The following is a 27,691-nucleotide window of genomic DNA, read 5'->3' on the forward strand; positions in this document are numbered from 1 at the left end:
GCTGATCGCACCCCCACCCCCCATCCGAGAAAAAAATGGGGTCTCGACCCACAATACATGCTGTCTGGAGAGACCTAGATCTGTGCACAGGGATTTCAAACAATGTGATTTTATTTTTATTTTTCTTATCCCACTCCATTTAGTTGCGTGATGAAAGGTAAATTAAAAAAAGTCTTTTCTACCTATGTTTCTCTGACTATTTTATTTACACATATGTCGCCTCCTTCAAGTGTGGAGACATGTTTCCCTTTATATAGATATGCAAAGCAAAGCAACATCTGCTAAGTTATCATCATTACTTGAGAGCTAGTGGCATTTGTTTTGCATGCAACACCATAATGACAATGGCTATATCTATGACGCATTTTCAGTCGGTCCGATACCATTGTTGCCTTGCTTGTGCTTGTTTAACGTTATTTTACTTCCCATGCGAGAAATTTTCACTCATATCTTGTAAACGTCACCGGCTACACATAACCTTTGTATAGCTCTCAAGGCCGAAATAGTGAGGGTTCTTTACATATCGTGGTAAAATCTGCCAAAAAAATTTATGAACCACGCAGTCTGATTTTTAGGTCTTTCCGGCAGGCTCCACAGAAAGCATGAAATTCGTTCAAAATGGATACTTTCAACAACTGTGTAAATCAGTATTTAAACTTTCTATGGGGGAGGTATCGTTAAACGTTTCTAGCAAATATTCAAAGTAAGTGAAAGAAAAAGTGAGCAAGCTCACATACCCCCCCCCCCATCCCCCCACCCCCATGTGTACACTGTAATGTTGTTCAGAAATGTAAACTGCGTAAAATATTGAAGCAGAAATATTTTGATTACATATGTATGAAATCCGCAAGTTGCACAAAATAGTAATCTTTATACATGTATATGTTGAGAGGAGTTGCTCTTTTTATCTGTTGAGAGGAGTTGCGCTGACAAACTTTTTCAGTAGTATATTTAATTCTGGCCTATTTGGCCAAACTTCTAAGTTCAAAGGGGGTATAACTCCCAGACAATATCGGAATTTCCGGAGAATATGCGTATCTACATAGTACATAGAAATCCTTATTAACTACAAAATTTCATGAAATTCTATTGAGCGGTTTTAAAGGAGCTGCGCTGACAAAGACAGGACTGACCGATCGATAGGATAATGTGATGGGTCAAATACATTGTGCTTCCTGCAACTCGTTGCGTAGGGTATGAAAAGACAATGAATAATTTTTAGTTCACCTCAGGTGAAAGCTCAAGTGAGCTTTTCTGATCGCCTGTTGTCCGTCGTCTGTCTGTCCGACTGTAAACTTTTTACATTTTCGACTTCTTCTCCAGAACTCCTCGGCCAATGTCAATCAATCTTGGCAAAAAGCATTCTTGGGTAAAAGGCTTTCAAGTTTGTTCAAATGAAGGGTCATGTTCCCTTCGAAGGGGAGATAATCACAATAATGTAAAAATTTAAAATTCTTCTTCTCAAGAACCATTGGGCCAGAAGAGCTGAGATTTACATGAAAGCTTCCTATCATAGTGGAGATTCCAGTTTGTTAAAATCCTGGCCCTGAGGGTTTGATGGGGTCACAATAGGGGATCAAAGTTTTACACACAACTATAAAGGTAAAATCTTTGAAAATCTTCGTGTCAAGAACCAATGAGCAGAAAAGTTAACATTTACATGAGAGCTTCCTGACATAGTGCAGATTCAAATTTGTTAAAATCATGCCCCGGGGGAAGGGTGGGGCCAAAATAGAAGATCAAAGTTTTACATGTAAATATATAGTGAGAAATTCTTTGAAAATCTTCTTCTCAAGAACCATTGGACCAGAGAAGTTTACATTTACATGAAAACTTCCTGACATAGCGCAGATTCAAGTTTGTAAAAATCAAGACCCCCGAAGTTAGGTTGGGCCACAATAGGGGTCAAAGTTTTACTTGCAAATATATAGGGACAATCGTAAAATATGGGACTAGGTGACTCAGGTGAGCGATGTGGCCCATTGGCCTCGTAAGCTTATTTGTCAAGTTTTCTATTCGACGGGAAAGCTCGTGCGATGTTTAGGATCGTGGCAATGCGGTGTTCCTTCCATATTTATTTTTCATGCACGCAGTAAACAAATGAAAAACACGAACATCCTGAATGAAGCACATGAAAGGTGAAGTTAACGAACAGTGATAAATCTCATAAATCCCATAAAGAATACAATATTTTGTTCATTGGTTTAATGAATTCAACAGTAATGGTAGATTTAGACGGGTTTGGGGATTGCAAACACCCACTTTGGGTTGAACATTTTAGAGAAAATTTGTTAAGGGGAGTGTGTCATGGTGGCTTTTCACCCCCCCCCCCCCCCCCCCACCCCCCTGCTTGGCTAAAAAAGTACATATATGAGTCACAACCCCTTTTGAATCCGCCCCTGATTAGTGCACAGGCTGTACATTTTAATATGTATTTCTGATACAATGATAAACGCTGAGCTTAATCATGAGTAATCCTTATAACATTTTATCAAAAAGAAATTCAGCTTCTGAACGATAAATATACACCGTAAAACATCGAGAAATGAAGTTAGATAAGAATCTTGTTGAGGAATAACTACTGGAGACGTTATGTTATTTCGTTTATACACATGTTTAAAACAGTTTGTGTTTCTACCTTCTGTACCATACAGAAGTCTTAAGACATGTTAATTGAACATTTGTTATAAATACATGCTAATAACGCTATACCGTGTCTACCGACGGAACGTCACAAAGGCAACTTTCCAAGTAACCCGTTCCTACAAAGGAAGTAATACCATGCTATATCTTATTTTTCTATGAAGTACAATGTCCTAAGATTAAATTTTGACAATTCTATTTAATTCAAAGAATAGGCCGATTTTGACCTTTCGTGGCTCTAGCTCTTTAAGAGTATGGCAAACACGGATCCCAAGACACACCAGAAGTGGAATCAGGTGCCTAGGAGGAGTCTGCATCCTATGTCGACCTGTTACACCCGCCTTGAGCTCTTTATCTTATTCAGGTAAACGGAGTAATCCGTAGTCAAATTCAGTATTGTAAAGAACGGCCCAACAATGTGGTATAAAACACGTCAAACAGCAATAGACCTAACGAGAGGTTGTATTTGCAAATTATAAGATCATCATAACAACCATAAAATTTTGCGAAATGGTGACTTCAAACGAGACGATTGAAACACCTGTAACCTCAACATATTTGTCAGTAGCTTGCCTCGATTTCAAAATTCATCATATATGCATTATGAAATGAATTTGTTGTGATTTTCTTATGCATGGCGATTTTTTTGTTTATGTATGAAATGCATTTTGATTATAATGATGTACATGTCTGTATAATTTTCTGATGCATGATATGCATTATGAAATGCATTACGATTATCATGATGTATATAAATATACATTATGAAATGAAGTTTCCTGATTTTTCTGATGTACCGGGGGTATGATATTCAATATAATTGTTATGATGTATGTATGCATTTTGAAATAAGCATTTTAATAAAAGATTTTAAAAATTAATCATACGCAGAACATGCTCTTGTGTATTAAATCAGCTGAGAGATATAAACACCAAACGCAGTAGGTAATGGATTAACGCTACCTAGACATGGAAAGTTGACGATGGAGAAGCCGTTTGTCACAAAGTTGTTGGTTTTTCATATAATAAAATATCCAAATAAGAAGCAGATATGGAAGACTGTGTAGTGTCTTTTATTTCGAATTCACGGGGATGTCTGTACATATGATCTATTACATGACCCTATCTGCTTCATGCACTTAAGGCATCCGCGAAACGTCTCCAACCATCTCTGTCCCCGGCCGAAACCATCCCTTCTCTGCCCCCCCCCCCCCTCCCTCTTTACTGTTCCTCTCTGGGTAATTACTGGTATTTTTCTTTGGCATTTTAGCAACGGATAATAATAATTATTCCTCCGTGTGATACGAACTTTGTAAAAAAAAAAAAAAATTACCATGATATCGACATTTAATGTAACCTGCAAACATGGACGTGATGTTGCAGTCACGAATATTCCTACCTAAGCCAAACCGAAAACTTTCGTGAGCATAAGCAATAGCGTATTCTCTCGTCTATATAATTATACAAATTACCCAATGCTCCCATTGTTTATGCACCTCATCATGAAAACAATCTATATATCTAATGATCTATATATACAAAAACTGCCCCAAAATGACGCTTAAGTTTTCTCAGGGGGCCTAAAAAGTGGGATGGGGGAGGCAGTCACCCAATATATAATCTTACTTTGCATGCGAAAATAACTATAAATTGCATGCAAGTATAACGGGAAAAGAACTTGGTAAAAAAAAAAAGACACCCCCCCGAAATCTAAATGCCTACAGTTAACGGCGATCAGGTATGAGGCACGTGTGTCAGTAACAAGTGACTCGGGGAACTTGTTTGTGTGAAGCAGTACTGACTGATGCGATCTAGGATCTCTTGCTAATCAGCAGATATCACGCGGATCATCTGATGTTGTGAGTATTCGTGGTACATGCGGGGGCAAATTTGTTTACGATCCGTTAGTGTTTGACCTTTGAAACAAGGGGGGGGGGGGGGGTACGTTGGGGGATGCATGGTTATAAGCCGAAAAATTATCAGTCAAACTTATAATAATTAAGGTATACAATATTCATATGTTAATTCATTTTCTTCAATTCCTTGTCTTGTGGACAATTCAAATCTGCGTTTGTCGGTAACATATTTTACACATTACAACAGTTACATTTACAAATGTCCTCTAGGTATAAAGTATTAAACGCAATTAATGACCTTTAAAATGCCAAAATCGTAAACATCTACGAAAGACACAATATGTATTACAAAATATTAATATGGGGTATAAATTTATTGTTTGTTTGTATCCAAGGTGATGAAATGGGTTAATTTATCTGCATAATGATAATGATTTATTTTTGGATGATACAAAACAAGGCTGCGAATCAAGGATAAATTACGTAATTATGTCAGTACAGAGTACAAATTCGTTGATCCCGTAGGAATTTTTATTTTCTTATATATAGTAATTGTTACACATATCTATAAATACTTCCTTTTTTAATAATCTGAGAGAGAGAGAGAGAGAGAGAGAGAGAGAGAGAGAGAGAGAGAGATTTCCTGTAATCTCCTGCATTTCAACCATGCACTTTAATACTTTGAAAACTTATTCAGATCATGGAATATTTTCAATTATTGTGTCTCTTAATTTTATAGTCAGGGGAATAAAATTTTCAAAATGTTGACAAATCCTAGAAATCAGTTATGGCATAGAAAAATACATGAAAAATTAAATTGTTGCTGGCGTAAAGTTGTTCAAATTCCGCAACTCCCGTTAAGCTACAAGAGCGCTATAATATGCATCAATTTTTGTTCTATTTATTCCGTGCATTCACTTCAATGTTCTGTCACAATACAGTTGAAAGCTTACGTTGGAATATACTGGGAAAATCTTTAACATTCTCAAAACTACATTTATAATATTCTGTGTAGGCAACAAGACTCGATGTTGTAAATTCACACTACCAGCTCGCGGCCAGACAAATTGTTTTAACGGTCCATATTTTTAAGTCTGGTACCATGCATGTCGTGTGACGTAACGCAAAGCACAGACAGAAAGTAAAAAGCTCAGTGTGGTTCCTAAAAGCTTTATACCAGTCATTTTAATTCAAATACATTTATTGATAAACTCAACAGGATTGGGCAACAGACAGAGCCTATGCAGGCCCTCTCCCAAATACAAAGGTCAAGTACAAAGGTATGATTGATAAAAAGGATTTTTTGAAAATGTAACAATACTGTAATGAGGTTTACATGAAAATAGTTGATAAGAGTTTTGTTGAATTTTGCAATGAATTTATTTTTTTATAGATCAACATGTTCTACACATACACACATACCTACAAAACCCTCCACCTACAGTCACATAGATTTATACCAGTCATTTGAGCATTGCAATATGGCATTAGTTTTGGCTTGCATATACAGTGTATATACATGTACGAGTTTGCAATTATTGTTAAAGTCAGGTAAAAGTATTCATGCAATTTTAGTTCATTTTCATAACTCGTTGTACATTTTGCTTGAATGTTTTCATGATTCCGGGCTTTCGCATTTTTAATTCTAATACAATATTTGTTTATAAGATAAAATACGCTAGAATGAAGTTACAACGAGGTTTGTAAATACTTGATAGTATATCGACCCTCGTTGAATATTTTGCCTCGCTTACTTGTCCTGTTTCAAGACATCGATCCTCGTAGCTTGTTTTGTAGTATGTATTTGAGAATATTAATAAAAGTCACACACAATACTTTTGTCTCCAAGGATTCTGCCAATCTAAACAAAAGACAAGACAAATCGGAGAAAGTGAGTGAATGAACCTCCGGTCGTATACATAAACAAAATACCTCTAATGTATACCGAGTTCTGACGCGTCTGGGGAGTAGATTAGTACAAGTTACTATACAGTTAGATTTATGTGTGGGTTCGATATCTAATTCAATATGGATGTGTAATATTAACCATTGCCTATATTGTGTATTTTCGATTTGTCATTACATACACGTGTTGCCAATATTCTCAATAAAAAAAAAGTTAAAAAATCCATGAACCCCTACAATAAATGATAAACAAACGAATAAATGAAATGATAAATTTTGTTTTTAAAAAAAGCATTTTAAAGTAAATGACACGAGAATAATTAACGTTTATAACTGATATCTATAATTACAGTAAGGAGGAAGGACTTGTGAAGCCTCTGATGTGTTGAAATCAAATCCTAATATTCCGATAGTACTAATCAAAATATGAAAAACGCACCACACATCATGTACATGTATGCTAGTGAATGGCTCAGAACTATGGCACGCCATCTTTATATTTATTCCTTTATAAAGATATCTAGCGTAATTCATAAGATATTTCCTATTTTTAATAAGAGATCTAATAAATTTTATAAGATATCTCATTATTAACGGTTTTTAAGATATTTCATAAAATATCTCATAAATTCTATAAGATATCATGCATATTACACAAGATATATTATATAAAGTTTATGATACATCTGATAAAAATAGAAGATATTTTATAAAGTTATTTTCATAAGATATCTTATAAAACATACAAGATATCTTATATGTTTTATTCAATTCAATTCATTTATTGACATCACCATGTTGGCATACAGTCAAAATAACAAAACAAATGTAGCAAAAAGAAAATAAAAAATTATGGCACAATGACTATAGCATATATAAGATATATTCATACGATTCTTTAAAGTCCATGAATTTGTTTTCTCTGCATAAAGCATCTATCTAAATAGTTACACAAACGTTTGTGATATTATAATCACACGGGTTAACAATTTCTTTAATGGGATCAGTACCACAGTATAATTTATCACTAAAAATATCATAATATTGAAATCGACGTTTGTCATACACAGGACAGTAAAGCACAAACTGTTTTTCGTTTTCAACGAATAATTTACATTTTACAAGCATAGCCTATACAGTTTTCCTTCGGGATTATTGGTTTACAATATCTGGCTGTTTCAATAAATAGTGAATGTGCACTTATTCTTAATTTTGTTAGCTGTGATCTTTCACACTTTTTCAAAGGAAACTTTAAGTAATCCTGCAATTTATATTCATTACAATTTATGATTTTACTATAGAAATAGAGTTTTCCTGAGTTAGATAATGAGATTTTGTTCAATTGTTCATAGGTCATGTCAGCAAAAGTTTTATTAAACTTACACCTAAACTCCTTATGCGAAGTATTTAAATCAAGTTAAGTTTATGTTAAAGATTGAAAATCTTGCTTTGCTATGAATCATAGCTCTTTTTCAAAGCTAATTCTTTGTCTTCTTTAAAAGCTGATACTAAAAGCGCATGTGGTACTTGATTCCATATCTCTTAATCTGATATAATATTTAAACATGTTTTCACAACATAAGTAGTAGAGTGGATAAGAACCCAATTCAACATTGACGGCTAAATTTGATGCTTTCTATGTACATCTAGAAATGATTTTGTGGGTTGTTTTTTTTCAAATGGAAAACATTCTGAGGATTTAATAACTAGTCTGTAATCCATATTTCAGATCTATATGTTATAATTGGTACAATCATGGATTGGTATAATTTGAGTAAAACTTGGACTGAAAGATTGTCGTTTCCAGGTATGCTTGATTTCAATCAATCTCTACCCAGAGTTGTCGTTCCTTGCTCTTCACTTGAACCTTCCAGTCTGTACAATATGTTTCTAAAGCATTCAGACAATTATGATTTTATAGAATTAATGCAGACCTTCATACGGTTCAAATGCTTTTGAAAAGTCAATACATAACATACATACAAATTTTGTTTCTTTTTACACAAATACTTATTAACTAAAGTTTTGAGTACAAAAATGTTATCTGTAGTTCTATGATTTTGTCTGAAACCAGATTGATATTGACTATTATTTTCAAGATAGTTATTTAAACGTTGTTGCAACAGACCTGTGAAAACTAGTGACACTTAATCCTCTGTAGTTATTTGCGTCATTAGGATCACCATTGGTTTGTACATGGATGTGATCATTGATAGGTTCCATGATTCAGACATTTTGCCATTATTCGGGATGACATTAAATACTTTAGCTAATATTGGTAATAGGATATCACTACTTGTTTTTATAAATTCATTAAGAATCAAGTCATTCCCTGCAGATTTGTTGTTTTTGAGTTTAGCGAGTAAAGGGATAGTCTAAAGGGTTATTCTGTTGTAAGACTTGATTATCTATATTTTGATCTTTGCCCTTTAAGGGATTATGCATATTTAGTAAGGATCTGTAATGGTCAACAAATTCTGATGTGCCAATTGTAGTAGCTTCTAGACTTTTAGCTTTTGACTCTTTGAGTTTGTTCCAGAATTGTTTAGAATTGTTTGGATTTTAAAAAATTATTTCATTAGCTAATGAGTTGAAAATTGTGTTCGGGGGTGTTTCCTCAATCCATTGTATGTTTTCTTTGTAGTGACATAAGCATGTTTTAATGCACAATTGTTTGGGTCTTTTTCAATTCTTCTTCCTAAATTGTGTACTTTTTTGCGTAATAGCAAGCACTCTTTATTCACCCATTTGGGTTTTTTCTTACACTTTCTCTTACGGGGAATTTGACTTTTATGAAAAGGAATGGTTTTATTTGCTGTAGTAGTATATAATATAGTATGTTTGTTAACCTATCTACAAGAACGTTGGAGTCTACATTTGTTGAGTCCACTAACTCATTTAAATTGGCCATTTGTTGTTGTGCTTCAATATCTAGGAGTGCATATAAGTAGTAAGATTTTGATTCTTTATTCCATAGGTACATAGGTATTTTCCAGGACTTGGAGTGATTTTATATTTTTCTTTGTATAGTTCAGTAGGCGGTAGTACATTGAATTGTCTAATATGATGAAAGAGTTGATCTGATACCAACATGTAGTCAACAGTGCTTGTACCGTTTGAATTTTAAAAAATGTAAAAATAACCTAAAGAGTCTCCAGGAAGTCTTCCATTTAACAAAGTCAATGTAAAAAGTTTTACAGATATCTATAAGTAAGTGACCGTGAATATTAGATTTGGTGTCAAGTTTTCAAGTTTACATCTGCTTCATATATTACTGGTAGTGGACACTCATAATAAGTATCTGTTGTTGTATCGTGATCAATGGAATCATGAAGTCCTCCTGTTCTAGAGCTCAAGTCACCACAAATAAGAATTTCACCCTTTCCTTTGTTGAAATATCATTTTCTAAATTGAAAAAAAAAATGGATTCAGAGGCGTGTTTGTTCATATAACGTTTTAAATTAACAAAAACATATATAACGAGGGGAGTTATTGTTTGCGGATGAGAGTAGGTTTGTTTCAAACCATACAACATAGTCATGTACAGGAATTTTTTAAAAAGGATTTCTGCAAATTAGGCTTAATGAATATAAGCATCCCCCCTGAGGGTCTTCCGTTTCTTTTTTGTTTTTGTTGACTTGACAATATATGGTGGTGAATAACCTTGAAGATTTTTTGAAGAGTCCTTCAATATAATTTCTACTAAACATACTACTTCATACTTTCTACTTAAACTACTAAAATATTCATCATCTAACTTATGGTCACTCAGACCATGTACATTCCAAAAAGCAATGTTCAATAGCATTATATACAATTAAACCTTTACACAGTGAGCAAAGTAGATATTACGCAATATGACATTACAACTTTTTTAAAATGACTAGATATTTAGATAATGAGTATTGAGAGTTTTCACAACCATACTAAAAACATATCACACAATGTCCAGTAGTTCTTCTAACATTTGACGCACACGGTGTTTTCCCTGTCCAGTAGTTCCTCTAACAGTTGACACACACGGTATTTTCCCTGTCCAGTAGTTCCTCTAACAGTTGACACACACGGTGTTTTCCCTGTCCAGTAGTTCCTCTAACAGTTGACACACACGGTGTTTTCCCTGTCCAGTAGTTCTTCTAACAGTTGACGCACACGGTGTTTTCCCTGTCCAGTAGTTCTTCTAATAGCTGACGCACACGGCGTTTTCCCTGTCTGGTAGTTTGTCTACCAGTTGACGCACACGGTGTTTTCCCTAACGTTGTCTTGGGATTTTTTATATTTAGGCCATACTTGACCCCATCCTGATGATGTCCAGGATTGCCTGACCCCATCCTGATGATGTCCAGGATTGCCTGTTGTTTCCATGCCGTATTTGTTTTGACTGTGCCCATGGTGCTTCAATAAAGAAGGTATCTTACTTCCGCTTACACAGTTCTTTTATGACTTTATTTGTTTATGCTACACCCACCTTCCTGTTGTAATTATCATTTTGTATCCTCTCAAATACTGGTAGGAAGTGCATTACGCTTCCATTTGGAGAAGAATGTAAGATACGCGTAACATTTTCAGTTACTGTAGTCGCAATATTACACGTGACCATGTTGGGATCAATGTCATTGCATCCGACACCGATGAAGTGCTTGAATGTTTTTGAATTTTTCTAGATGTTCAATCACTCCACTAAAATTCTTTTTCCTTGTGGAAGAACTGTGACATCAAGTGGTTTTTTTCTAAACAATTTTTGTGACACAAGTCCATGACCATGGGAATCTATTAAGAATTCAACTGGAAGGTTCTTTTTGTTAAGGTTTTGTTTTGTTGATCTCCGGTGTAGAAAAACCGTTATAAATCAGTGACCGCAATTAAGAGATAAGCGACTGCTACTATTAATCAGCATGTAATATGGTCCTATTGAAGCCAAAGAATTCAAGACCGGACGGGATTTCTTGGTATGTCCTGTTTGAGATGAAAGTTTTCTCTTTGGTTTTGTTATGGATTTCTTCATGAAAAGTTTGGAGTTTTGAAAATGTGTTACTAGAAGGTTTTGTATATTTCACGACAGTCTCCTCGCCCAATTCAAGTTGTTGACTATTGGTTGGTAATTGGTATCGTCGCTGTCGGACAAGTAGTATTGTGGGGTTTCAGTCTCACTCGTGACATTTTCCTTGATTTTCTTCTCTTTTATCCACTCTCGTGTGGGGCGCCAAATGTACCGACATCTCCTCTGTAACTTTCTGTGCTTTATGTATTTCTTCAGGCTGCTTGTGTATTGCTGTTACCATAATTTCTATTTTATAGTCTTTTTCTTTCTTTTTGAGCGTCTGGATAATTCTTGTGTGTTCCTTTTCTCTTTGCTGAAGTCTTTGAAGTTCTTTTTCCAAAATACAGACCCGATCTTCATTGCTGTTTAGTCTTCCTTCGACCGCACTAAAAAGATTCTACATTTTTTTCTCAAGTTTTGTGATTCGTTCTTCACTAATTGTCACATGTTGTGACAGCTTGCTCCCAATTGATTGTGGATTCTAGATCCTCAGATGTGAGGTCCAGCAGTTGGACTGAGTTGTTTGTTATTTCATCGACAATGGTCTTTAGATACTCGAATTCCTCTTCAATCCACTGTTCATGAACATTTCCCTGAGTAGTTGCCAGATACGTAGTAAAGTAAACTTGAATAGTAATTAATTTTTCCGTTTCCTCATCTTTATTGCATGTATTTGTACATGTTGAAAGTTTGATCAGTACTTCATCCACTTCGTTTTCGTTATTGAGCGATCAATCCAATCACAAATAAAGTTTTTTTCCTTGCCGAGCTGGTAGTGGTATCAGTATGCTAACGCTTTCAACTATGGCTTTAGTCGGGCTATACTGTTTATTTGAAGCTTGCCATTCTCGCGTTAGGTTCGTAAAGATATTTGTCATGTCTTCAATTTTGGCGTTAGAGGCTTTGCCCGTTGGTTTTCTAGGGCATATAAGATATCTTTATAGGATATCTTCTATGTTTTATAAGATATATTCTGTGTTTTATAAGCTGTCTTCTATGTTTTATAAGATATCTTCTATGTTTTATAAGCTATCTTCTATGTTTTATAAGATATTTTCTATGTTTTATAAGATACCTTTTATGTTTTATTAGATGCCTTAAGATATCTCATTAACTTTATAAGATATCTTATATATTTAATAAGTTATCCCATAAATTAATTTTTATAAGATATGCTATATGAGATATTTTATAATACAAGATATATAATATGTTTTATAAGATATCTTATAAAAGTAAATTCATATGATGCTTTATAAAGTTTATAAGACATCCTATGAAAATTCATTATTTATAATTATGAGATATCTTATAAAATATATTATAAAGTTTATGAGACATCTAATAAATATATAAGATATCTTATATGAAAGGTGAAGATAACGAACAGTGATCAATCTGATAACTCATACAAGCAATACAAAATAGATAGTTGGGCAAACACGGACCCCTGGACACACCAGAGGTGGGATCAGATGCATAGGAGGAGTATATGTTTTAATAAGATATCGCAATAAAGTATTTATGAGATATCTTATAAACTTTCTTTATAAGACATCTTATAAAAGTTATAGAATAGCTTATAAAGATTATGAGATATCTAATATCAAGAACGTTAATTAGATATCTTATAAAGTTTGTGAGATATCTTATATAATGTGTAAGATATCTCATATATTTAATGAGATTTATTATTTTAAAAAATATGAAATATCGCATGTCTTTTTATGATTTTCTGATTGAAATTTCTCTATGTCTGTCGGCGTCGTCGTAAACTTTTCTTCTCCAGAACCACTGGGCCAATTTCAACCAAACTTGGCAAAAATCATCCTTGGCTAAAGGGGATGCAGATTTGTTCAAATGAAGGGTCATGTGCTCTTCAAGGGAAAATAATCACAAAAATAGGGTGGTATCATTTTAAAATCTTCCTCTCAAAATTACATGAAATCTTCCTTACATAGTGGAGATTCATGTTTCTTAAAATCATGACCGCCGGGGATATGTTAGGGTTACAACAATAGGAAATGAAAGTTATACATGCAATTAAATATATAAAGAAAATCTTTTTAAAACTAGAACCACTGGGGGGGGGGGGGGGGGGGGGGGGGGGGGGGGGGGGGGGGGGGGGGGACAATGTCCAATCGGAACTCCTCGAATGTCTCGCGCACTCGACATAGATCTATGTTGAGTGCGCGAGACATTCGAGGAGTTCCGATTGGGGCAATGTCACCCAACGGATATGCTGTCTGTCCACTAAAAATCGAATCAATATCTACATATTGACAAGAAAACGATATTTTTAAGCTACATCATGTAATTTTCATGCAAAATGAGAATGGCTAATAGAGTTTCGACTGTTCACATTCTTGGAAACATAAAACTTGTTCTTAAAGGAAACATATTGTTGTATAAAAATGTGTACGATTGTATATTATCGGATAACACATGAAAAGTTACTTTATAAATGACCCCCTAGCGCAAACATCCGTGCATCAAAGGACCCCATTGGAAATAAGCTTTCGAGCTTTCATGGGTTATCCCTTGATATCTATGTATGCATATTTGTATGTATGTATATGCGAATAAACATTTTATAAAGGAAAGTGTCGCATTGAAGTTCTATATTTTCCTTGTACGACTTGCTGATGACAGTTGATGACATCTTACCTAGTATCTGCCACTCCCTAAAGCGACATCTATGAGTCATTTTTTGAACTGAAAGAAGAAATGAGCTATATTTAATTTTGTTTGGGGATAATTTTTTACAAGGATCTGAAAAAAATGGGTAATTTATGATTTATTATTAACTGTTTCAAAAATGTGAACAAGACGCTAATTTAAACAATCCTGTATCACAATCAACAATTGAGTGTTTTATGTTGATATATGTACATGTATCTATGTATTTATCAGTGTTTATGTTGATGTACATGTCAAATTGTTTATTTCCATAGTCGTTACTTAAGTCTTAATTTACTAAGTTTGAGGTATACTGGACGAATCTTTAAGGCCACAGTTAAGACATACAGCCCCAAGGTATTGTGAATAGAACAGGTTGGGAACACTTCCCCCTATAACGAGATATTCTCGCTAAAACGCGGTTATCCTTCTCTAGCGAGAGTAAATATATCTCGTACAACCGAGAAAAACACCCGTGGAGTACATCTCTTCATGTTTCACGTGAAAAGAAGAAAGAGTGCTAAAATGTCTGATACTTCTGTAATATATCAAAACAAAAACACTCACGATGTGCATTAGATTTCAGACTGCTTCCCTCTTACGTAGCAACTTTGATATACAATTTCTTGACTATGTTGTCAATTTCATAGAAACAATTGGCGTCATGTTGAGTATGTGTCGCACTTATTCAGCGTTGCACAGGATTTGCCATTATTTTCAATAAAGACGCCAAAACACCTGTTATTGGTAATGTTTACTCTCTCTCTAAAGAGGGATAATCGCGTTTTAGCGAGAATATCTCGCTATAGGGGAAGTCTTTCCAACCTGTAGAATACCCATCAAATTTTTAACAAGTACAGAGTAATAGTATATTCTCCAAACTAAAGACCTGCCTTCCTCAGCATCCTCTGTATTTCTCATTCACATCTGGAGACTAGTGCTAGGCAGATGGTGTTTTCTTCAAGCCCCCCCCCCCCCCCCAAAAAAAAAAAAACAACCAAAAAACCCAGAATTCTACCACTGCTCATGAATTTTTATATATGTGAGAATATTTTGATCATGTCACGGTTTTCTGTGATGCAAGAATCTGGATTAGGAGTACAATGGTACTTGTGCAATACGATACATATCACAATACAGACGTGACGATATGATACGTATCACGATACTTTTAAGATGCTATGAATAATAACATATGAACAACATTGCTTTTGGTATCATTTAATTGCACCTTAATTTTGTTACAACTCTATGTCTTTATTTAAAAAGATCAGAACATCAACATTACAGGGTTGTCACTAGAAATTATTGAAGACGAGTCCTGGACTCATGGTTTATAAGCAGCTTGAGTCCCATGAAAATTTGATGAGTCCCATGCCTATTTCAATTAAAATGGAAGCAGTACAAAACATATCAATTTTAAGATTTATTTTTAATCATTCGTGACTTGGTCTTGGACGACTAATTGTCCACGCTAACATAAGTACTTCCCCGGATCTCCTATCATCACAACAACCTATTCAATATTAACCAGCATTTTAATCAAATTATTATTGGGATAAAATAGTTGCGTACTAGTTTTGTTTGCCAACGATCTGTAAAACCTATTTACAAACTACATGCATGCAACTTTCGATTAAAATGGCTACTGGAAGACAAACATTTATATTCAAATATAGATCCCGATTTATAAAAAATAAATAATTAGATAAGAAATAAAAAGAAATAACTGCCTGTGGCAAAATGTTCTTCAGTGGCAAAATGTTCTTCATATTGCATCTTATCTTATTATCTCTGTAGTATAATAGCTTAATTCACACCTAATTGACTGATGCTAAACTCACAAGTCGGATTGGGACACTGTGAACTCCATGTTATTATGTCGGTTCACTATCTAGACTCTAGATCGTAACGTTTTACCTAGATTTTTTCCTACTACGAATTTTAATTAATGCACAATATTAGGGCATCAAAGTAAAATTATGATTTTTACTCAAAGTTCGAGATGCATCCATGGGACTCACCATATCGGACAAAATTGCATCCCAAATGAATTTTCTGCGTCTAGGACACAGATTCTTGCATTAGTGACAACCCTGCATTATCTACCATTTTCTTCCATTGAAGGAATCCAAAATGTTTCCATATGATATTGGAGATTTATGGGTCACAGGAGGAGAAATAATTTAGTGACAGTGTTGGCACCACATTTTCAGTAACAGGAAGCCATTTTTACAACATAATTATGACGGTTCAAATTAATCTGGACCAAGAATACCGAACCGTGATATAGTATAAAGTATCGTGAATCGTAGCATGATATTACCGTGATATACCGTCTTATGGTTAATTGTTCCACCCTTATTCTGAATGCTGCAAAGTCATGAAGTACGCAATCAGTGAACTATCTGTCCATTGTTCACAGTTTCACCACTGTGGGGCTCATTAAGACACTTTATTATGATATTTATTTAACAGAGTGGTCCCCAGTGATTTGTGTAGTTATAAATAATAAGCTTTGTGACTATTCCTGTGTAAATGTGATCGAGTAATCCCAAATGATGTTTTAATAATGATAATAATACCATATTTATATAGCACCCTTTTCATACACTATGTACACTCAAAGGTGCTTTACAATGCATATATACCTTACAACAGAATGTTGTACACATAATACATAGAAAATAAATAAAACATTAAAAGCTGTACCTATCCTCATTGTACATATAAAACATGAAAACACAAGATACCATAAATATGCTAGATAAGAATAAACATCAGTTTCAGGGCGTATTAAAATAATAATAATGAAATACACACACGCACACACAGCATATGATGTTTCAGGTATAATACATTAAAACATACAATTCCCTTTTTTTTCTCTTTTTTTTTTTAATTTATAAAACATCACAAAATGGTACTCGAAAGCTAAGACACATAGTCTTTAGTTTTCACAGTTTTTCCACAGAATCTAACCTACACGAATGACTGAAATGATAGAAACTAGTCCTGGAAAACTTGATGGAAAAAATGTGTTTTCAGTGACTTCTTGAATGCACACAGTGTTCTACAGTCCCTTACATGTTCTGGAAGGGCATTCCACAGTTTTGGAGCTATTGTTCTGAAACACCGATCTCCGTATGTTACGGTTCGACTTTTTGGAATAACTAAAGTGACTGATTGTTTTATAGACCTAAGATTTCGGGTAGGCTTATATACCTCTAGTAATTGTTTGATATAAGTTGGGCACTCATCATATAAGGCTTTGTAAGTATAAGTAAGTATCTTATATTGTGTCCTATACTGCACAGGTAACCAGTGTAGTTCTCTTAGTATTGGAGTGATATGGTTGTAACGAGAGGTCCTGGATATGAGACGTGCAGCAGTGTTCTGAATATGTTGGAGCTTGCTCAGGACTTTCTTTGGAACACCAACCAGGAGAGCGTTACAGTAATCTAACCTTGATGTAACTCGGGAGTTCACAAGAGATTTAGTTGCTTCTGTTGTTAAATATTTTCTGATGTGGCCTATTTGCCACAACTGTGCATAACAAGATCTGCTGACAGAGTTCACTTGTTTCTCCATATCCATCTTGGAGTCAAACATGACACCAAGATTTCGAATGCAGGTTGAAGGATTGATTTGTGAGTCACCTACTGTCACTGTTTTAGGTAAACTTGAAAAGCTAATCCCAAATGATGTGTGTTTTAGGTACACTTGGGTGATTGTCTAATCCCAAATGAAGTGTGTTTTAGGTACACTTGTTGGGTGATTGTCTAATCCCAAAATTATGTGTGTTTTAGGTACACCTGTTGGGTGATTGTCTAATCCCAAATGATGTGTGTTTTAGGTACACCTGTTGGGTGATTGTCTAATCCCAAATGATGTGTGCTTTAGGTACACTTGTTGGGTGATTGTCTAATCCCAAATGATGCATGTTTTAGGTACACTTGAGAAGCTGGGGAACTGTCCGTTTGCCTCCCTGATAGCCACCATCATTGTGTTTGTTGGAGTGGGTGTGTTCTGTGGGACCCTATACAGAGCACTCCAGATCATTATAATCAATGTTATGGAGGGACTGTTTCAGTTTTCAGTTCCATGGTATGTAGAATACAAAGACTTCAGTCTACCTCATGTAAACATTCATTTTGAATAATACATGTATTTTATATGTAATATTAAATATTTATGCCCCCCTTCAAAGAAGAGGGGCTCAATATGTTGAAAACAATTTCACTTGATCATAATGATTTTTCATATGTTGGTTGGTTATGAAGATATTGTCTGTCCAATGTCTTGAATTCAGTTGGCACTACTGTCAATTAAATGATGCATGTGTATAAACCTTTTCAATTTCTGAAATATTTCCTTAAACCCATTTTCATGTAACTTGGGTTCTTCTGTGCAGACATCATTTAAGTCTGTTAAATGGAAGGAAGAGTATACATAGTGTGATATTTAAATTGAATTTTGTGTGTTTATATTTTTGCAGGCTGTCAGTTATACAGAATGTGTTCATTGTGAATGGTGTTGTGATGGCCCTGTTCTCTATTCTTCTGTTGGTTTTCGGTTTCCTTGCAACAGGAGCTACACGACAAAATGTTTACTCTGGAAAGAGTTGCATCATGGGAGGGCGAGTGTCTGCAGGATTTGTAAGTTGTAAGATCTATACAATTAGATAAGTTGTCTAGTTTTTGATATATAAGTTATATTGATATATTTGTATATGTCTATTTGGCACAGCTTAAGTTTGAATGACACATACTTCATCGTGTTTTGAAAGGTTAAAGTCAGAACTTTATTTATAGTCAAGGAAAAAAACATGCATAAACCTAAGGTCATAGGTCAAATTTTCTATCATTACTGCACATGTGTAAATGGTAAGTTTTATAAGAGGGCAGCTTTGTATTATTTATCTGTTTTGATGAACAGATTGTGTCTAAAATATATATAACCTTACTACATCTACAGAAATGTTAATTAAATGATCAGCAGGTCATTCATTAACACGTTAGCTGTTTTAACATTGATCAGTCTCGTGGAATTTTATGGCATAATCTTTCAGTTTATGGCAATGTCGTTCCTGCTCAGTTTATGCTGGGTGGTGATTCTGGGTGTGGCCACCATTCCTGTGTTTCTGTATATCATGCTGGGTTCGTTCTGTAACCATGAGGTGTATGGAAACAGCTTTGAAAACGTCGATCGCTGTTTCGAGCTCCGTAATTTTGGTGAGTCCTTTTTACTTTGATCAATTTTATCTTGTTTTTATTTTGCATCATATGACTTATATTTAGCTTAAGTGCAATATTTACTATCCCCTCACAATTCATTGAGAGAGGGGATGTAGTAATGGGCCCGGTGTAACACTAAGCTTATACACACTCTACAGGCCACATATTTTGCTTGATTGATTTGATATTTCAGCTTGTAGCTTTGTTGTCTAGAGAGGAAGAACTCTATTGAGTTTGGGATCACAAAGGTCAAGATCCCTATGGGACTTACTAGAAAAAGCTTGTAGACACTCATTGCGAATGGGTATGTCCTGTCTTACAGAGCTCTTGTGGAGCAATGTCTTGATGTATAATATAGCTGTTATCTTACCTGAGGTACAGGTGTGTAAACTGATATGAACTTTTCTGATTAGGCCAAAAAAAATTAATCAATAGTTTCTCAGGCCAAAAATTTCAAAATTCAATGCGGCAGGCAGGTTCTTTTTTTTTTTTGAAGCCAAAGTTATCTTTTTTCCTTGTCAGTCAACAAAATAATGATATCAACCGATTCTTACTTTTTTGTAGTCTAATATCAATTATAATACTTACTCAACTTAAAATAGTATTATTCCAATCATTTTATAAAAAGTTAATCCATAGAATACTGTTGAACAAAAAATATATTGTATATTAAATAAAAACGTCTTTTTATTAGCATATATGAAAAGGGGAATAACTCAATTTTCTTTTTCAACTCGGAAAAATAGAAAATTGAGTTATTTCCCTTTTCAATATGGCAATAAAATTGATCAATGCGGCAGTGTTTAACCTGATGCGGCGGTGCCTGAGAAACTATTGGTTACTTTTTTTTGGCCTTACCTGTTGTCAGTCGTCCATCTGTCTCTCCGTCAGTAAATTTTACATTTTGTTTCCCACTTTTTCTCTAGAACCATTAGGCCAATTTCAACCAAACTTCCCATAAAACATCCTTGGGTAAAGGGGATTCAAACTTGTTCAATTGAAGGATCACTTCCCTTTCAAAGGGAAGATAATTGAAAAATAATGAAAATGTGGTGGCTTATTTTAAAAAATCTTAGTCATAAGAAGTTAAGAACCACTGGACTAGAAAAAACAAAACTTAAATGAAAGCTTCCTTTATGAGTGTGAATTCAAAATTGTTCAAATCACAACCACTTAGGGTAGGATGGGGGTACAGTAGGGAATCAAAGTTTTACATGGAGATATACAGTCGAACTTTCCATAGCAGGCACTTGTCTGATGTGGTTATTTTATTCCCTCCCAATTAAACATCCTATGATATAACTCTGTTAAGCAACCACCTGTGTAATGCAGTCACCAGTTATTAAATTTCATACCAAACTGCCATTTTTCCTGTTCGTAGCTGCCATTTGAATTGTCACATCACTTATATCCGGGATTTATTATACATCCGTCTTTAGACGGGATGTATTATGGTACAGCGATGTCTGTACATCCGTCCGTCCATTCGGGTTTTTCTCTTTATAATTATACCCCCCGAACGAAGTTCTGGGGGGTATGTAGGAATCACTCTGTCTGTCTGTCCGTCTGTCCGTCTGTGCAGATTCGTGTCCGGGCCATAACTTCTTTGTTCTTTGACTTAGGCATACCATATTTGGCACACAGGTAGATCACCATGAGACGATGTGTCAAGTACCTTCATGACCTCTATATGACCTTGACCTCAAGGTCAAAATTAAAGGTTTTTTACAATGGATTCATGTCCGGGCCATAACTTCTTTGTTCTTTGACATAGGCATACCATATTTGACACATGAGTGTATCACCATGAGACGATGTGTCATGTACCTTCATGACCTCCATATGACCTTGACCCTTGACCTCAAGGTCAAAATTAAAGGTTTTTTACAATGGATTCGTGTCCGGGCCATAACTTCTTTGTTCTTTGACATAGGCATACCATATTTGACACATGAGTGTATCACCAGGAGATGATGTGTCTTGTATCTTCATGACCTCCATATGACCTTGACCTCAAGGTCAAAATTAAAGGTTTTTACAATGGATTCATGTCCGGGCCATGACTTCTTTGTTCTTTGACATAGGCATATCATATTTGACACATGAATGTATCACCATGAGACGATGTGTTGAGTACCTTCATGACCTGTATATGACCTTGAACTTTGACCTCAAGGTCAAAATTGATTATAGGGTTTTGACATAGTCATACCATAAGACATGGGTGTATCACCATGAGGCTATGTGTCATGTACATTCATGACCTCTTTATGACCTTGACCTTTGATCTCAAGGTCAAAATTATAGGTTTATGCCATGGATTTGTGTTTGGACTATAGCTTCCATTTTCTTCTACAAATGCATACCATATTTTTACACTCAGGAAAGAGGTATTTTATACCTATTAACAACACCCTTTGGGAGATTGGGGTAAGCGGGGGGTATTCTTAGTGAGCATTGCTCACAGTACACAGTTCATTTCCTTTTCACATATCATGCTGAAACTTGCTGTGTAGCTTCTTTGTGGGTCACTCTAGATCATACTGCAATTTTGATCCATTTCGACCTTTTTTCCAGAGTTTTGCCCCTTTATTTGGAAATAATTATTATTTGGAGGGTACATAATTTGTCTGCCCTACTCCTCCCACAGTTTTCAAGTGGGAGCCTTCTTATTTTGTGGGTGTTGAAGATGTGCATCTGGGGAAGGATTTTTATTTTCTTCCATTTTTGAAAAAATTACAGGTTGTTGAACTTGGTCCATTTTGAGCAAATCTCGATTTTTAAGCTAAGACCCTTTGTTCATATGGAAGTTTGTCACAGCCTCATGGTGGCTGATACTACCTGAAGCAAAGTTATACAAATTATAGCACAAGAAAAACACCCTATGTAAGCATTTCACGGGCGTATTATGTACCGTTTGCGGTACTCTTGTCTATAGATGGTTTCCGGATATGCTGTTAGGGTTTTACTAATATAAACAACTGAGTATACATGGCAAGTTCTCAAGAATATAATCAGTCTAATTAGATTGATTTGGAATGGTTGTATGAACAAAGCTAACTATTAGCATATCATAAGGAGTTGTTGTTACATGGTAAACCAAGGGTGTTGGCTGAAAAGAATGGAAGGAAAGCCCTAATTCGAAAATGAGCATTTGGAAAACTCAGTTACAAATATTTTAAAAGGGAAAGTTGAAATGGTCAGTGACTGTCACTTGAAATGGCAGAGTGACGCCATTGTTTGTAAACACCGATTTAAAATCAAATAATTTTGGTTAAAACAGGTGAAATAATGTATGACATGTCATACAGCCTCATAACTACATATGTGCGATGATTTAATAGCGTTTTTACGAGAAAGAAAAAAATTTTGTAATTCGGACCATTGATACAGCTTTAAAAAGTGCAGATTTACATGCAAGTTTGTTCAATTTGTGGCTTCCTAGGGTAGGATGGTGATCAAAGTTTTGCATGGGTCAGAATACATAGTAAAAAGTCTTTAAAATCTTTCTCAATTGAAGAGCTTGGCTATGATTAGTCAGAATAATAGACAAGCATCCTCTTATGCTGAGCCAAATTAACATAAACTCAAATAATTCAAGATTAGCTTTAATTGTTTGAAAATATCGTTTCATTTGATGTGTGCAACAATTCAATTAAAGATCTCGTCAAATGATTAATGATACATTGTGTCTTCAATTCTGAATTATTGCGCGTATTAATTGAATTGTTGATAGCATTTATTGTTCTGCTGAAGTGATGCGCGATAGGATTGAGATGTTGCTCAGTTTCACCGATCACGTCTCTGGCAGTACATCAAGACATTGGACACCCTAATACAGACATTTGTCTTGAAATCAGGGTAAAGAAGTCAATGTGTAAATTTGGCATTATAATGGTCGAGTTACAGAGCTGGAAAAATGTTCCTGATTAAACTTTGCACTAGAATGAAAATGGCGACGGTTCCAGTGGAGATAATTCAAGAATTAGATCTGCGTGTGTATGTGTATTAGATATAAAAATATCACAAAACCGATTGAGTATACTTGACTAGTTTCTACAATTCATAATAGTATCTGTACTATTACACTCCTGAAGAATTGAAGAAAATAATCGAGTTTGTGATATTTTTATTATACTACTACTTTTGTAGATTTTTCTATATTTAAAACTGGATTCTATATTCATGTATATCTTCAGGAATATATATGGTTAATAGGCGTATATTAAGTATGCAAGTATTCCAATGTGTTGCAGTTCATATTTGATTAAATCATGGTCGCTGGGGCTAGGGAGGGACTAAAATAGGGATTTGGAGTTTTACATGAGAATACATATATAGGAGAATTTAAAAAAAATGTTTTGAAAAATAACAGGGCCACACTTGAATGTGTAACATTCCCAAGTTGTGTGGAATCAATGTTGTTTTTCCCCTTCAAATAATTATGGACCCTGGGGTTGTACTGTGATAGTTACGGCCCTCTCCTCTGCAATGCATCCTTCACCCGAGGACCTTTGCTGACTGATCAGTTTTACTGCCTCTTCAATTGATGTGAAATTACTGTCTGCAGGTTAAAAAATCTCATTTTTAACGTTTTACCAGGTATCTACAGGAATTTCACATACCCGTTTCTGGGAGTACAAGCTCCAGGGAACGACAAGATCTGCAACCCTTCAGAGCTGAGGCTCTTGTGCGATAATGTATGTACAGCTAAAATTACTCTAGAAATAGAAAGCTTGCGGCACCATAAAGCAATTATGTGCTATCATGTGATTTATATGAATATTTTAAGCAAATTCTTTCACAATATCTTCTACAAAATGGATAGTGATTCCATATATATACTGTTATATAAAATTAGATATGGAACATTGCCATATTTTTTCTCCAGGAAAGCAAAGTGAAAATATACGTAAAATTGTTGATGTTGTAAAGGATACACAATGATTAATGAATTCACTACATGTTAGCATATAAATTATGATTACTGAATACACTGAGATTAATGACTTTGCCCTATACACTATGATTATTAACAGTAGTTTGTTCTCTTTTAGTTTGCTGAGGCTGGTCCACTGTTTTGTACCGCCCTTGCTGGGGCGGCTTGTATTATCATTGGCATGGTAAGTACTGCAGGATCCATCCCTCTATATACATGTATGTCAAACCTATATTAAATAGGATTTATGAAGGTTTCTGTCATATCCTACAGATGCTTTTCATGTCGGTCCTGTCGGCTAACTACACCCGAATCAATATATCCAAAGAGCTGACGGACTACCGCAACGCTGTCGACATGGAGGAGATAGACCTTCACAGCAATGGAAGGGGAATTCTAGACAATTCATACGAAAGGGGCAGCTTCAAATGATCAACTTCACTCAAATGTCAAGAAATCTATCATTCCTACAAAAATTGAGGAAATTCATATTTGTGAAATCTCCATTCATTAAAATGGAGAGTACGCATTCCATGAAAAATCAACCCTCTCTGTAGCAGTTGTAATATTTAGATATTTGAGGTGATAGAGAAATCCTAGTGACAACACTGTGTGACACTGATGACACATTGTACATATATATAAGCAAGTCCATCAATGGTTGTAGCATTTTAATGTATGAAACTTTAATGCTTGCCGTGTAGTGCATAGGTTGTGCAATGACACCTTCATTGTGAGTAAAAATGGGCAATCAACAGCACTTCAAGCAAAAGTTTGTATTATATCTCGATGTTGAATTTTACATATGTGTTGTGAAGCTTATGATTATATGTGCATACAAACATATCACTCTACACATATTATACCAACATTTCGTACTGAATTATTATTTTGTATATCATGATTATTCATGAGTTGTATATATCTAAATCCTGTACATATCAAATGTGGAAACATTCCATTTTTTTCAAATACATATCATCATTATTCTTAAAATGTATATTTAAGTGTAAAACATTCTAAATGTTTATAATGCAATAGTAAAACTCGGTTATAGTGAACCTTCAGGCCAGCAAACAAAACATTTCATTATAAATGAACTTCATTATATCCTATAATTTTTTGGGGGGAATTTTCCTCTTACAAGGGAATAGAGTATCACTTTGCAATAAGCATGAATTTGTTTTAAGTGTGTTCATTATAAGCGTGTTTTACTACAGTTCACTTAATGTACAATTTATTTATTCATTTCAGATTTTATTATCAGTGTTTTTAATATTTTATGTATGTGCATTTTCGTATATTACTTTCCATAATTTTTGTATACATTTCTAACTTTGCTGGTCATATGTTTTATATATTTCATGTATTTTTAAGATCAGTTTAACACATGATTTTGCGACATATTTTTAAACAATGTTTATATACACTGTTTTTGTGCAAACAGATATATTTGATTACTTTATCGCATATAAGAAAATGAGTCAAATATATGTTAAAAAGAAGGTTGTAATTTTTTGTTTTTCTAAAGCCAGGTAATCACTAATCTGATTAATGGAGAGAGAAAATTGCAGATATTTTTTATTAAAGGATATTTATGTAATATAAACCAAAAGTCTTTTGAATGTGTTTTCTCCCAGGTTAAAAATCTTTTTGGTAAATAAAGGGATTTTTATACTTAATAGGTTTGAAAGTGTTTGTCAACTACACCATGCTACAATGAAAATTAAGGACCCTCTCCCTCCCACATTGATAAAAAAAAAACTGCTCAGGTGTATGTGCTGTGTAGATTGGCAGTGATTTGCAGTGTGGATTTAGATATGTAATATCAGGAGTGAAAGAAGAGATTTATAGTGTGGATTCCTCCTTCTCCTCCTCCTCCTCCATGGCTGGATTATTCTCAAGTCCTGACCAAACAAAAACACGGGAATAAGAACATGGTTTTGCATGAATGTCGAAAGTCAGACATCACTCGAATATCAAGCACCAAATGTCAATTACAACCAACAGTTGAAAATGATATTATTAAAGATTGGGCCAATAATTAATACCAAGAAAAAAGCAAGTACAAATTTTAAATGACATTAAGTGTTCCCTAGATTTTTTATATGCCCAACTAAGATGTCTGGCGATCATGTCTATCGTCCATTAGTCCCGCTTCGTGTCCGACTCGAACTTAAATACTGTGAAACCTAGAATCGTCAAACAGCTGATAGATGTTGGGTAGGGGGTGGATCGCACTTTATAGTTAGGTCACTGTGACCTTTGATTAAGACATGGTCAGATAAGACAAAATCCTGTCCATCTCTTATCTGGACAATTATTTGGTCTAGAATCATAGGTAGAAGGTGTGTCACTCTAAATCAACGTCTCTGTGACTTATAATTAAGGTGATTTGGCATAACCCTTTTTTGGGGCTTGTGTAGATTTGAGTCCTAGAATCAACAGACCCAGTCAATTGGTACATCTGTAGAGAAAAGTAAATTGCTGCTTAAAATCAGGTCATTAAAACTTTTTAAATAGCAAGTATTAAAAGGAAGAGGCCTACAGGCCTTAACGGTCACCTGGGTATCATAGCCCATACAGTGCAAATTAAAGATTCTACGGAAAGATTTTAAAGACATGCATTATGCTTTAGTCCAGTAATGGTTATTTGCATCTCATATTTGCATTTAAGCCTCAATATGGAGTCATTTGCGTACATGTGTATGATCTTTCAAAATGTGCATACCAATTCTTATTCAATTACAGAAGATAGAAAAATGAAAGTTTGAAGCATCATTTTGACATCCCCGTCCATCGTCGGAAACCCACGGTCGGTCACATTTAAAAGTACATGTGTTGGACCGTTGGTTCCCAATGATGATCCCTGCCCTACTCCCCAGCCTTTTATGTCGTTTTCTGCTATTTTCACTCGGAGCGTTGTCCGATTTAATACCCCGCTATATATCTCGTTTTGCGTCACGCGTTGCTTTCTGCAGTTCTTCAGTAGTTCCCCATCTAGCCTCCAGGTCACGATTAAACTGCTTCTCTTCGTGATAGTGTTCGGAATTATCTTGTTCTTTACGCTGCTGCGGAAATCACATGGTTATTCTGTGTAGATACATGTACATCAGATTGACAAGTTCCTGATTTCCGAGGTCAACAAGGGTTTTCATTAATATTAAGATTGCGTCATCTTCTGTTATTACATGTAACTGATAAGGTAATTGTACACCCAGAAATGTCAAGAGAATCATGTTTGAATATCCATACCGGTAGTTCTGCTTGGACACCCCCCTCCACCTGGTATGTTTGTATTCTAGTGCGAAAATACGATTGCTTAGAAAGGGGAATTTACATAATCTGAAGTTTGCTTAAACATAAAAATATGATAATATTTTACGTCCCC

The 27,691-nt window shown here is 34.9% G+C and overlaps 1 protein-coding gene across 1 annotated transcript; it reads left to right on the plus strand.

Moving 5' to 3' along the window:
* The first annotated feature begins 14,102 nt into the window (after positions 1–14,102).
* LOC125680760 (proteolipid protein DM beta-like) lies at positions 14,103–25,982 on the plus strand. Its single transcript, XM_048920522.2, has 7 exons — positions 14,103–14,230; positions 18,075–18,231; positions 18,623–18,782; positions 19,196–19,358; positions 23,964–24,061; positions 24,419–24,484; positions 24,574–25,982. The coding sequence occupies exons 1-7, from the start codon at positions 14,227–14,229 to the stop codon at positions 24,730–24,732; spliced, it is 807 nt and encodes a 268-aa protein (XP_048776479.1). The 5' UTR covers positions 14,103–14,226; the 3' UTR covers positions 24,733–25,982.
* Positions 25,983–27,691: the final 1,709 nt, after the last annotated feature.

The sequence above is a fragment of the Ostrea edulis genome, chromosome 2 (genome assembly GCF_947568905.1).
Source record: "Ostrea edulis chromosome 2, xbOstEdul1.1, whole genome shotgun sequence".
NCBI classification, from domain to species: Eukaryota; Metazoa; Mollusca; class Bivalvia; order Ostreida; family Ostreidae; genus Ostrea; species Ostrea edulis.